General features: G+C 38.1%; 1 protein-coding gene across 5 annotated transcripts in view; it reads left to right on the top strand.

Moving 5' to 3' along the window:
- HERC2 (HECT and RLD domain containing E3 ubiquitin protein ligase 2) overlaps positions 1–13,416 on the top strand; it is a 237,594-nt gene that overhangs the window by 189,813 nt on the left and 34,365 nt on the right. For all 5 annotated transcript variants that reach the window (XM_026510286.4, XM_026510288.4, XM_026510289.4 and 2 more), the window contains exons 71-79: positions 3,854–3,961; positions 4,775–4,906; positions 5,529–5,687; positions 5,773–5,891; positions 6,482–6,607; positions 7,069–7,224; positions 7,641–7,756; positions 7,853–8,051; positions 11,992–12,206. In XM_026510286.4, the coding sequence (XP_026366071.1) occupies positions 3,854–3,961; positions 4,775–4,906; positions 5,529–5,687; positions 5,773–5,891; positions 6,482–6,607; positions 7,069–7,224; positions 7,641–7,756; positions 7,853–8,051; positions 11,992–12,206 (1,330 nt within the window). The remainder of the gene's footprint in view (positions 1–3,853; positions 3,962–4,774; positions 4,907–5,528; positions 5,688–5,772; positions 5,892–6,481; positions 6,608–7,068; positions 7,225–7,640; positions 7,757–7,852; positions 8,052–11,991; positions 12,207–13,416) is intronic.

The following is a 13,416-nucleotide window of genomic DNA, read 5'->3' on the forward strand; positions in this document are numbered from 1 at the left end:
TTTTGTTGATCTTTTCAAAGAACTAACCTCTGGTTTCATTGATTTGGTTTTTCCTTCAGTTGTTTTTGTTTCTCTTTCATTGATTTCTACTCTGATCTTTATAATTTTCTTGTACAATATGTTTTTGCTTTTTGTTTTGTTTTTAAGGTGGAAGCATAGATTATTGAGACCTCCTTTCTAATAGAGTTTGAAGTGACAGATTTCCTTCTAACCACTGCTTTGGCTGTACCACATAAATTATGCTAGTGCTGTGTTTTCATTTTTTGTTCAGCCTAAAATACTTTCTAGTTTCTTTTTTGAGATCTCATTGAACCATGGATTATTTAGAAGTGTTAAGTATTTGGGGATTTCCCAAATTTCTTTCTGTTTGTGATTTCTGATTTAATTCCACTTTAGTTATACAATTATGATTGTAGTTATTCAGTCATATATTGAATGATTTCAGATCTTTTAAATTTGTTGAGACTTGTTTTACAGAATGTGGTCTATCCTAGAGAAAGTTTCATGTCTACTTAATAAGGATGTGCATTCTTCCTTTGTTAGGGGGAGTGTTTTGCAATTGTCTCTAAGGTTAAGATGGTTGGTAGTCCTGTTGAAATCTGTAGTCTTACTGATTTTCTGTTCACTTGTTCCATTAGTTGTTGAGGTTCAGTATTGAAATCTCCAGCTGTAATTGTGGATTTGTCTACGTCTGTAATTTCTATCAGCTTTTCATTCATGTGTTCTGGAGCTTTGTTGTTAGGTATGCATACCTTTGTAATTGTTATATATTCCTATACTCTTTTTTCAATGTGAAATGTCCCTCTTTGTCTCTAGTAACATTTCTTGCCTTAAAGTCTATTTTTTGTAATATTAGTATAACCACTCCATTTCTCTTATGGTTATTGTTTGCATGTTACACCTTTCTCTGTCTTTTTACTTTGAGCCATGGTTTGTCCCTGATTATGTACCTTTTAGTTGGATTCCGTTTTTTTTTTTTTTAATCCAGCAGTCTCTGCCTTTTGATTGAGATGCTTAAGCCATTCATATCTAGTGTATAGTTATGGCTTTGGTTGGATTTACATCTGCCATTTTGCTATGTTTTCTCTATGCCTTGTGTTGTTTTTGCTTCTTCCTTTAGTGCTTTCTTTTGTGTTAAAATTTTTTTAATGTACCATTTTAATTCTTTTGTTGATTTTCAACCACTTTTTTTAGTGTTTGCTCTAGGGATTAAAATATGTATTTGAATTTATCATAATCTACTTCATGCTAATACCTTAATTCTGGTAAAATATAGCAACTCTGCTGCAGCATGGTTCTATTTCCTCTTCCCTCCTTCTTGTTATTATTGTCATATAGATTACATGTTACAAAGCCGTGCAACAGATTTGTAACTATATGTGTTGCACATGCACGTATACAGTATAATCATTGCATTATGCCTGGGATTGGCAAACTTCCATAAGTCACAAAATATTATTTTGAATTTTTTTCCCAAGCATTCAAAAATATACAAACCATTTTTAGTTAACAGGCTATGCAAAAACAGGGGTGGGACAAATGTGGCCCATGGACTGTAGTTTCCTAAGTTCTGCTTTATGTAATCTTTTATCTTTTAAAAATATTAAGGAAAAAAAATATCCTATTTTATAAAACACATATTTCCCATTTCCAGTGCTCTTTATTTCCTCCCATGGATTCATGTTTCTATTTGATGTCATATCAGTATGTGTTTATCTGGGAGTGTTTTAATTTTGCCTTCACTTTTTAAAGGATAGTTTTGCTAGATATAGAATTCTTAGTTGATAGGATTTTTTCCCTTATATTATTTTAAACATGTCATCTCACTGGTTTCTGTCCTTCACTGGTTTCTGTCCTCCATTGTTTTTCAGGAAAAGTTGGCCATTAATGATATTTTGTACTCCTAGATGTTATGTGTCTTTTTTTCCCCTCTCTTGCTGCTTTCATGATTTTCTCTTTGTTTTTGGTTTTCAACAGTTTCAGTATAATGTGTCAGGGGTGAGTCTCTTTGTTTATCCTACTTGGGATTTCTTAATTTGGGGAATTATAGATTAAAGTTTTTCATCAAATTGGGGGGTTTGGGCTGTGTTTAACTACTTTTTCTGTTACCTTTTTTTCTCTTCCCACTTTTTTGGGAGGAAATTCCCATTATGCATGTGTTTGTATTCCTTGATGTTGTCTCCTAGGTGTTTGAGACTTTACTTATTTTTCCTCAATCTTTTTTCTCTTATTTTCCAGTTAGAGTAAGATAGAAATTATACAGTCTTCAATTTGGCTGATTTTTTTTTTTCTCTGCCATTTAAATCTGCCATTTTGCCCATCTAGTGAATTTTTCGTTTTGGTTATTATACTTTCCAACTCAGAAATTTCCTTTTAGTACTTTCCTTATAGTTTCTATCTCTTTATTGAGATTCTGTATGTGTTAAATCATTGTTATCTTATTTTCCTATGTTATCCTTTCTCTCTCTCTCTCTCTTTTTTTTTTTTTTTTTTGGAATTTTTGGACATACTTATTTCAGTTGCTTAAAAGTTGTTGTCTGCTAAATCTAGCATCTGGTCCATCAGAGTCCACTTTTATTGGCTGATTTTATTCCTGAGTATGGCTCACACTTTTCAGTGTTTTTTCATGTCTCATAATTTTTTGTTGAAAAGCAGACATTTTAGATAATATATTGTATTATCTAGATTCTGATTTTTTTTAAAGATTTATAATGATTATTTTGATTGTTTTTTGTACTTGTTTTATAACATGCCTGAAATTCTCTCTGAAATCTGTTTCCCCCATAGCATGTAGCCTCTGATGTCCTGGCTTCACTCTTCTGTTTTCTAGCCTGACTTCTAGGGTTTGTTCTATATCTTCTTGGCTTATGCTCAAGCCTGTTGGTCTCCTTTCTGCTGATGGGTCTACATGTGGGTGGAAGCAGAGAGGGCATAGAATTCAACGTTTTGGCAGTTTTCCTGTGCATGTGCATCCCATTTTTTTCAGGCCTCCCTGATGCCCTCAATAGCCCTTCTGTGCTCTCTGTATTTTATGATTCCCTGTTAAATTTCTGGCTACTTCTCAGGTCTGACATCTAGTGAAGAGGCCAGCGGAGATGGAGGCTTTCTTGTTGGTCATTTTATTGGCAATGTCCTTGGCATGCATTTTCTCCTCCCTACTCTATACCAGTCAGCTTCTGCTGGAGGCAGAGTCTCATCCTGGTAGAACTGTCTTCCAGCTTGGATAGAAACATACCCAGGCAAGCGCACCATAGGCACTCACTGTCCCTACCTATGTTTGGCAGGTTTTTTCATAAACACTTCTCAGTTTGTTGTTTGCCTTTACTTTATTTTCAGAGCACTGGGATCATCGTCTTTTATAATTTTGTGTGGTTTTATAGCTGCTTTGAAAAAGGATTTGCTAACCTCTTCTTTCCACCATTACCTACGTCCTGTCCTTCATTAATTCTTTTGTAAGCTAATTTGTCCCAAAGAAGACTCTAGATCTAATGCTAAACTTTTGATGAATATTTCAAATGGCATTTTAAATGTGTGTGTGTGTGTGTGTGGTGGTGGGGATAATAAAGCTTGGTCTGGGATGAAAATTTGAGAGCACAAAATGAATTAGCCAAGCGGAAGTTTCTTCTTCGCCTTTCCATCACAGTTGAAGTGTTCTGTGGGAGACAAGTTGGGGGGAAAGGGACAGTTAGTCTTAGATTCTTGTCTTTGAGGTCAGTTCTTTCTGCTTTTCATTAGCTGTTAAACATCATTTTAGTCTCACTGTTTCTGTGTGGTGTGTTGTGGCTTATGGCCTTGTCTGTGGTATGTCAGTTGGAAGTAATCACTGTGTGTTTTGTGCTCACTTGACCTCCAGGGGCAGAAGGACTCAGGGTGGAGTTTGACCGGCAGTGCTCTACAGAGAGGCGCCATGACCCTCTCACAGTCATGGACGGTGTCAACAGGATTGTCTCCGTGCGGTCAGGTGTGAAGGAAGGTTGAGCAGGATGCTGTCTGCTTGCCTTCATAAAACAGAGCTGTTAATTTACTAAACAGAATGCTACTGCTTCATTCTTATGTGACACATAAGGAAGGGACAATAAGCTATTTTGCTGCAAAATACAGTAGGTTTTTTCTGCCTCTTCCTAGTATTTTCAATATAATTATGCTAGTGGTTTGTGTACCTCACCACTGATGGGTGGGATTACAGGGTGACTGTTGGGCCCTTGGAACACAGGCAGTCTGGGAAGGCCAGTTTCACCCAGATAGTTAGAGATGGTGCTGTAAGACATGTGGGAGTACCAGGCTTATACAAGATAAAGGTTGATGTATAAGAAAGCTGTCTAAAGGGACTATGTTGGTAATTGATTCAGTGAGGGCTGGGCTCAAGTTTTTGTAAAGTTGCACCCTCTGTGGGGAAAGCTGGGGCTTTTTATCCTGTTTCCTGGGTAACTGCCATCATATAAGACCTTCCCCTGGAAACCTTCCTATAAGCCCTTGACCTGGTGTGTCTGCTGTCCTCTCATACTATGTTGTAGTTATATATGAGTATTTCCATCAGGGCCGTGCCTGCCTATCCTCAGTTTCCCTAGTATTTGGTATAGTGTGTACGAAAGGACAGAATGTATTAAATGTTATTCAGTAGGAGTAGTGTGAACTCAAATTTGCAAGAACTTGGGTTTGAGGAGCTAGCTGTTCTTCAGATACAGTGTAAATGATTTTGCTTTGTATCTAAAGAAGTTTGTGTTGATCACATGATGGAGTGAACCCAACCCCAGGGAATACTTTTCTCTACTAGGCCGAGAATGGTCTGACTGGTCCAGTGAGCTGCGCATCCCAGGGGATGAGTTGAAGTGGAAGTTCATCAGTGATGGGTCTGTGAATGGGTGGGGCTGGCGCTTCACAGTCTATCCCATCATGCCAGCTGCAGGTAAGTGGGGAGCCTGGTGGCATCCAAGTCCTGATCACTCAAGCAAGGTGGACACACAACTATTTTCATTTAGTACTTTGTAGTCTGCCTTCTGCTGACATGCTGGGAGCCAGCCCTGCCAAAGGCCCCACTGCATTGATGGTCAGAACTACCAGAGTCACCTCAGCAGTCCAGTTGTTAGGGTGTTAGCAGTCCATCACCTAATGGGAAAGGAGTTATTGCTGGTTGCACTTCTTTTTTTGTTTTAAAGATTTTATTTATTTGAGGGAGGAAGAGGGCAAGAGTGGGGGCTAGGGGTAGAGGGAGAGGGACAGGCAGACTCCCTGTTGAGCCATGAGAGCCCAACACGGCGCTCAATCATGACCTGAGCCAAAGGCAGACACTTAACTGACTGAGCCACCCAGGCGTCACGCTAGTTGCAGTTCTTAAGCTGTTTGATTTTCAGATAAAATGTCAATGTACAGAGTGTAGTTATGACACGGACAATGGCAGTACCATGGACAGCCCTCTAACCACAGCATCTGGGTTGAAAAGGCCCACTGGGTCAGATCTGTGTCGATCTCCTTGTGGGATAGCCCTCATCCTGTTCAACACAGGAACATTTACAGTGCTCATTTTTCAGGCCCTAAAGACCTCCTTTCCGATCGCTGCGTCCTCTCCTGTCCATCCATGGACTTGGTGACATGTCTGTTAGACTTCCGACTCAATCTCACCTCAAACAGAAGCATTGTCCCTCGCCTTGCAGCATCGCTGGCAGCCTGTGCACAGCTGAGTGCCTTAGGTAAATAGCTCCTTTATTATCATGTCTGTTGTACTTGATGGAAAAAATGGTCAAGCTTCTGATCTTTTCTGTCTGCTCATTTTAGCTGCCAGTCACAGAATGTGGGCCCTTCAAAGACTGAGGAAGCTGCTTACAACTGAATTTGGGCAATCAATCAACATAAACAGGCTACTTGGAGATAATGATGGGGAAGCAAGAGCTTTGGTATGGAACATTAAATTACAGGTTCTAGATGTTTGACCTTTGGGAATAAAATGTTGCTTAAATAATTTGAACTTCTAAATCACTGAGAAGAGTTGAGAAATTCTGCCTAAGAATAAGGCCGCCTTTGTTCCATCCAGACTCCGTTATGTTGCTCCATATGACTGAGTGCAGATTGCCTAGTGATTTTTGGAAACGGAGATGTGTCAATGGCTATGACCATAGGATTGTGCCTGTTAGACTTTGCAACAAGTCTGGCTCACAACATTCCTTTGTTTTTGCTGTATGAGATAGTTACTGTTGAAAGGATGCTTGATCTTAACCATCTTAAGAGATAAGGCTTTATAGGCCAGAAAGGGACTGGTTCCCTGCAAGTGGCTATACTGAAATAGAGACCAAGCATTCTGAGGTGAATTTTCAAGCTCTTGTTTTTAATTTTAGTGTTCACCAGACTTACTTGAAAAATATCAATACACATTTTTTTAGGGAAAATAGTACCAACGTAATAAAACATTTGACTCATAGAAACAAAACTCTTACCTCCTGTACATTTTGGATTGCTTTACTAGGATATAATTTTGTTGTTTTCTTAGAGTTTTACAGGTAGTGCTCTTGCTGCTTTGGTAAAAGGCCTTCCAGAAGCTTTGCAAAGGCAATTTGAATACGAAGATCCTATTGTAAGAGGTGGCAAGCAGCTGCTCCACAGCCCATTCTTTAAGGTAATGCTTGACTTGTTTTAAAGTGATGAGGACAGCCACCGAGAGTGGTCATGTGTACTGCATTGCATTTCAGGCCTCCTGGAGGACAGGGGTAGGTATTGCTGAAGTTGAATATGAAAAATGTCCAGAAATGACTATGTGACCTAAGCCCTTAATACTTTAATGAAGTATTAGTGTACTTTGAGATGCTTGGCTTAGGCAACAATTATTGTAGCATTTGTCAGATCTGAGGTTCTATGTGTCAGGTGCATTACTAGGGGCTGGGTAGGAATAATCCACATTACTGGTGATGGTGAAATACTTGCTTGGCACATTGACAGTCAGCCTAGAATAAGGAGCTCCTGAATGAGGACTCACAGAAACCCTATAATGGTGTCTGTCTTTAGTATGCAGTATTGGTGAAATAGAATGTTAGCTGCATTTCTGAACTTCCTTATGTTATTAATTTTTGGTTGCTGCAGGTACTGGTAGCTCTTGCTTGTGACCTGGAACTAGACATTCTCCCCTGCTGTGCTGAGACACACAAGTGGGCTTGGTTCCGAAGGTACTGCATGGCCTCCCGTGTTGCTGTGGCCCTGGACAAAAGAACACCATTGCCACGTCTTTTTCTTGATGAGGTATTGCATGTTATTTTGAAATCACTTTTGGAGTGTAAAAACATTTTCCTTTTTCAGCTGAGGTATAAAAAGATGCCAGTATTATGAGACACAGCAACATTCTCTTACAAAGGAATATCATAAAGAAAAAAAGCACACAGGTGAAAATTAATAAACAGAGATTGTGAATTGCAGTTAAAGTTTATTTTTAGTAAACTAAAGATATAATGGTATTATAAAAATATAATAGATATTTTCAAATATCTTAGACTTGATATAATCATATTGGTTTTGCTTATTAACTATAAAATCACAATTTTGATGTTGGCTTCTCTCAGATTGTTGGATGGGGATTACTCCTCTGTTCTTATCTTAATATTATTTGTTTTATTTTTGAGAAATAAGTGCTTGACTGATACTCTTATAATGTTGTCTAGGTGGCCAAGAAAATTCGTGAGTTAATGGCAGACAGCGAACACATGGATGTTCTCCATGAGAGCCATGACATTTTTAAAAGAGAGCAAGATGAACAACTTGTGCAGTGGATGAACAGGTTATTATATCAGAACCAAGAATAATGTATGCTGGAGAAAGGTGTTTCATGCGCAGTTCTTTCCCACATCAGTTGTTCACTTAATGTTTGTTGTAGGCGACCAGATGACTGGACTCTTTCTGCTGGTGGCAGTGGAACAATTTATGGATGGGGGCATAATCATAGGGGACAGCTTGGGGGCATTGAAGGTGCAAAAGTTAAAGTTCCCACTCCATGTGAAGCCCTTGCAACTCTCAGACCTGTGCAGTTAATTGGAGGAGAACAGACTCTGTTCGCAGTGACAGCTGATGGAAAGGTAAGGGTACATTTTCTGTGTCATACTGACATTAAAACTAAGAGACAGCTATGGCTAGAGTGCATTGTTGGGTCCACAGTAATGGATTCTATATAAAACATTCTATATAAAAACATTATTTCAAGGTTAGTAGTACTTATGGTGTGCTGGAGGCAGTTATCATTCTAAATATTTCTGTATGATTGTGACTGTGTTCTATGACTTGATAGTTTTTATTTTGAAATGCAGCATACATAAAAAAGTGTACTGTTTGCATGTCAGTAATACCTTAGAGTATTCCTTTTTTGTTTGCTATTGTAATGCTCTTTTAAAAAATTAATTACTGTTAGTATGTTGAAATGGTTGATATATATTGACTTTATGTCTGGTGACCTTTTTCTACTCTTTTCTTTCCTTTGTATATGTCAGGATTTCTTGTATCTTCTTTGTAGAGAGTCATCTGTGAATGAATTTTGTTCCTTTTCAGTTCACTTCTCTTTTATTTGTTTCTTCTTGTGTGGAGGAAAGGAAGCTCACTGTGCTGGGTAGGAGTTAGGGTATAATACTGAGTGGAGTTGGTGTTGTGGGCTTGTTCTTGTTTTAATCCAGGCTGCAAAGCAAACACGGATTGAATATTTCACACACTTACTGTGAGGTTTTGGTAGATGCTCTTTATGAGATTAAGGAAATTTCTTTCTCCTTCTACATTTAAAAAACGATTTCTGTCTTCTCCTTTAGTGGATTAATATAGTGAATTGGATTAATTGGTTTTCTTATATTAAACTCTCTTGCGTTCTTTGGAGAAACCCAACTTGGTCAAGATATGTTTTATTTTTTGGTTTGTGTCTGTGAATATTTTGTTTGGGGTTTTTGGGAGCTCCAAGATCATGAGCGCTATCATTACAATGTTCCTGTCTTATACACTCTTTGTCTGGTTTTGATACTCTGCTATTTATCTGTTTAACTTAAAACAATCAACTTAAATACACGTTTATTGCTGTTTCTCTGGGTCAAGATTCTGGAGGTGACTTAGCTCGGTCCTCCCTCCCAGGATCTCTCACCAGGCTACAGTAGCCTCAAGGCTGTACTGAGGATTCAGTTCCTCATGAGCTGTTGGTCGAGGCTGCCCTCAGTTCTTTGCCGCCTCACACTGTGGCAGTTGACTTCATCAGAGCAAGCAAGGGGGATGGGGCAAGAGAGAGTGATAGCAAGACCAAGTCACAGTCTTGTGTGACCTAATCAAAAGTGACACTCCATCCCTATTGCCATATTCTGTCCATTAGAATTGAGTAACTAGGTGTAGCGCATGTTCAAGGAGAAGTGATTACACAGGGTGGGGATCAGAGACCCTTGGGAACCACATCAGAAGCGGCCTGCAAAGAGTATCAAGATTGTACTAGTCTCATTAAAAAGGGTTGAAGTATATCCTTCTTTTTCTCTTCTCTGGAGAATTCTGTGTCTTTTAGTTGTTTCCTGGTTATTTATTTATTTATTTTTTAAAGATTTTATTTAGTTATTCGACAGAGATAGAGACAGCCAGCGAGAGAGGGAACACAAGCGGGGGGGGGGGGGGAGAGGAAGAAGCAGGCTTATAGCGGAGGAGCCTGATGTGGGGCCCAATCCCAGAACACTGGGATCACGCCCTGAGCCGAAGTCAGACGCTTAACTGCTGTGCCACCCAGGCGCCCCTTCCTGGTTATTTTTAACATGCATATGTAAAATCTGAAGTGAATTAATATTTCTATCCTCCTCCCAAATAATATAAATACTGATCTTGTTATCCTATGTTTTGGCGCAAACCCATTAGGGAATGATAGGCATTATTATTTTTGTTGTTATATATAGACCCAAGTTTTTTTTTCTCTCCAGATTTACCCAATGTTACACACATCTTTGTCACGTTGTTTCTTATGTCTCAGACCTTACATTTTTAATCATTTTTCTTCTACTTTAAGCATGTATTTTCAGTTTTCTTTAGTGAGAGTCTTTTGTTGGTTAATCCTCAGATTGTTTTTTATTTACTTGAATATGTCTTTATTTTGTCCTTTTTCTAAAGTAAGGGTTGCAGACATTTTCTTTAAAGGTCATGGTAGTATTTCTGGCTACATGGGTCATATGGTCTCTGTTGCAACTATGAAAGCAGCCTGTGAACAGTATGTAAATAAATGTATGTGGCTGTGTTCCAATAAAACTTTATTTACAAAAGTAGATGGTAGGGCCTGATTTGGCTCAGGGGCCATAATTTGTCAACCCCTGTTCTAGAGTATAAAATTTTCAGTTGACTTACTTTCAGTCAGGCTGTTAAAAGCTTAATTTTTCTGGTTTTTGTCCTTCATTGTTGCTGAAGAGATGTCAGCAGTCAGACTATTTTTACCCAAATGAAGGTAATGAATCTTTTCTCAGTGGCCACTTTTAATATTTTTCTTTAGTGATCTACAGTTTTGCTATGATAATTTTTATTTTTTCTGCCTTTTTTGTTTTACTTTGTTTTTGCCCAGTGATAAGGGATGGGAGAGGGGGGCTTTCTGGCTCTTGAGAAGTGCTTTTTCAATAACTCTGGTAAATTCCTAGACTTTCTTCCCCCTCCCCGCAGTGTTGCTTCTCTCATAGTCTCTGTGTGATCTCTACCTGAAACTGTGAGTTCTGATTGATGTTTGAGTGAGAGGGTCTGTCGTTTATATCTCTAACACCTTCTTTCATGTTTCTGATTTTCTGTGTGTTTCTGTGCTATATGCTAGAGAATATCTTCAGACCCATCTTCTAGTTCTGTAACCTCTTCTTCACCTGTTTATGATCTGCTGTTAAATATATCTGGGGTGTTTTTTTTTTTTATTTCAGTTATTATCTTTTTAATTCCTGGAAGTCCTGCTTTGGGTAATTTTGTACTTTCTTATTCTTTGGGGATACCTCCCAGCTTTTATTTCCCGAACTGCAATATTGGACTGTTGTTCTGCTGACTCTCACTCATGGTGTCTTCTTTCAACTATGAGCTGACCATTTTCCTTAGAAGATTTTATGTAGAAATTCTTTAAGGCTTAGTTTGAAATCACTCATCAAAAGAGAATTTATAACCCTGGGGTACTACCAGTCTAAGACATTGTAAATTAAATTATTTATCTAAGGAATTTAGACCAAATGTAACATAAATTCAGGCTGAAAACCAACCTCATGGCCAGCTTTTGTGGTTATGAATTCTCGGAGAGATTTCCCCCCATCTAATTCAGTGCTAAGATTGAGAAAGGCAACTTGCTTTGTTGTTCTCTTCTTAGTTCTCGTTCACAGTTGGCCCACTGGAGCCTCACCTTTCTACAGTCTCCTTTTAGGCTTTGGCACTTTAGCCCTGACACCCTGCGTGCTGAAGATTCTCAAAACCTTCCCAGAGGACACTGGTTTTAGGGCTCATCTATCAACCTGAGTTCTTAGTTTCATTTCCTGTTTTAGTCCTTGAGGTTTCCTTACTCTTGTGTCAATGCAACAATGCATTTGAAACAGTATGAAACAACATTTAAGTTTTTATAGGAGGGTTGTTTGATATGTATTTGGAAAAGGCAGTCTGATTAAAAAAAAATAATGATAAACCTTGTGTCCTGAAATAATTACCCACTGACAGTGAAAGAAAAATAGTGTATTCTACTGTGTGATTTATATGCTGCCTTGCTGAAATATTAAATATATTTAAGTTTTTCTATGAGTGTTATTGTCAGGGATTTGTTCCAGGGAAAAATCTTCTTTTCAAAATACATTTTTGTGAATTTGGGATTTCTAATAGTCATAACTATTTCTTTCATTTTTAGAGTTTTGATAAAGCACAAAAAATGTTAAGCATTCCTGTGATTTTTAATTATTAATTTCATTTTTCTGTGGTAAAAATGTCTATAGAGCACTGATTGAGCTTGTTAGTTACTAAAATGTAGGGATAAATTTAGATAATAATCTGGTGTTTATATTTTTCTTGTTTTAGCTGTATGCCACTGGATATGGTGCTGGTGGCCGACTAGGAATTGGAGGGACAGAGTCGGTATCTACCCCAACATTACTTGAATCCATTCAGCACGTGTTTATTAAGAAAGTAGCTGTGAACTCAGGAGGAAAACACTGTCTTGCCCTCTCTTCAGAAGGAGAAGTTTACTCTTGGGGTGAGGCAGAAGATGGGAAGTTGGGGCATGGCAACAGAAGGTATTATGTGAAAACATCATTTTTGATGTTATGCTTTCCTTTTCTTGTTTGTTTTAATTCTTGTATAATGTCTTGGCACTTTGTTTTTCAGAGCAACATTTATAATAATCTACTCAAGTTAAATGTTAAGGACTCATTGGCAGAAATAAGTTTGTGTTCCAGTGTATGGGCTTGCCTACATGACCCTCGTATTTGAGGGGAAAATCAGTTCTGAATTATTTAAGTACTAATATGTTAAGCTTCTCTTTGCCCTTCTCCCCAAGTTCCCTTCCTCTGATCCTGAGTAATTCACTGAATCACAGTTGGCACTTCGGTAACATGTGATAATAAAACTGTGAATCCAGAGGACATGGAAGGGGACACACAAATGACAGCATTTTTTAAACAAAGCAACCAAACCCTCTAGTTTTTAAAAATTAATGGGAGCTACCTGCTCATGGAAGTAACAAGGACCTTCATATACAAGTAACTTAAAGCACCAGACTAAATATATGAAACTGCATCCCTAAAGATATTGGATAAGAGGCAGTAAAGTTACATACAGTGATCTGCAGAAGTGAATGCTGACAGTCACATGTGTATGAGGAGAATAACTGAGAGGCCAAGGAGCAAACCATGCAAAAGGATTAGAAGGAATGGTCTGCAGAGCTCACAGAGGGCACATGATAGACCTTGCTTCCAAAACCTCTTAATTCCCAGGGCATTGGTTAGAGGACTATGAAATGATGTTGCATAAAAGTGGAGAAAAAAATTAAACATAGACTGTGTTGCTCTGATCCTGCCAATAAAGCTTAAAAGCAAGACCTGAAAGGAGTATACTATTTACAAGGAACCATAAGCTCAAGAATATCTTTATGAATACAAACATATCAAGCATTCAGCAAGATAAACTTTATAGTGTTCTACATCCAATCAGAAATTATCAGGTGTGTGTCTCTTCAATAAATAGTGGTGGGAAAATTGGATATTCAAATGCAAAAGAATGAAATTGAATCTCTGATGTAAACCACTTACAAAAATTAACTCAAAATGGATTAAAAACTTAAATGTAAATGTAAGACCTGAAGCTGTAAAACTCGTAGAAGAAAACATAGGGAAAAAGCTCCTTGACATTGGTATTTGCACAGATTTTTTGGATATGACACTAAAAGCGCAAGCACCAAAAGCAAAAATAAACGAGTGGGACTGCATCAAACAGCAAAAGAAACAA

Source organism: Ursus arctos, unplaced genomic scaffold (assembly GCF_023065955.2).
Source record: "Ursus arctos isolate Adak ecotype North America unplaced genomic scaffold, UrsArc2.0 scaffold_28, whole genome shotgun sequence".
NCBI classification, from domain to species: Eukaryota; Metazoa; Chordata; class Mammalia; order Carnivora; family Ursidae; genus Ursus; species Ursus arctos.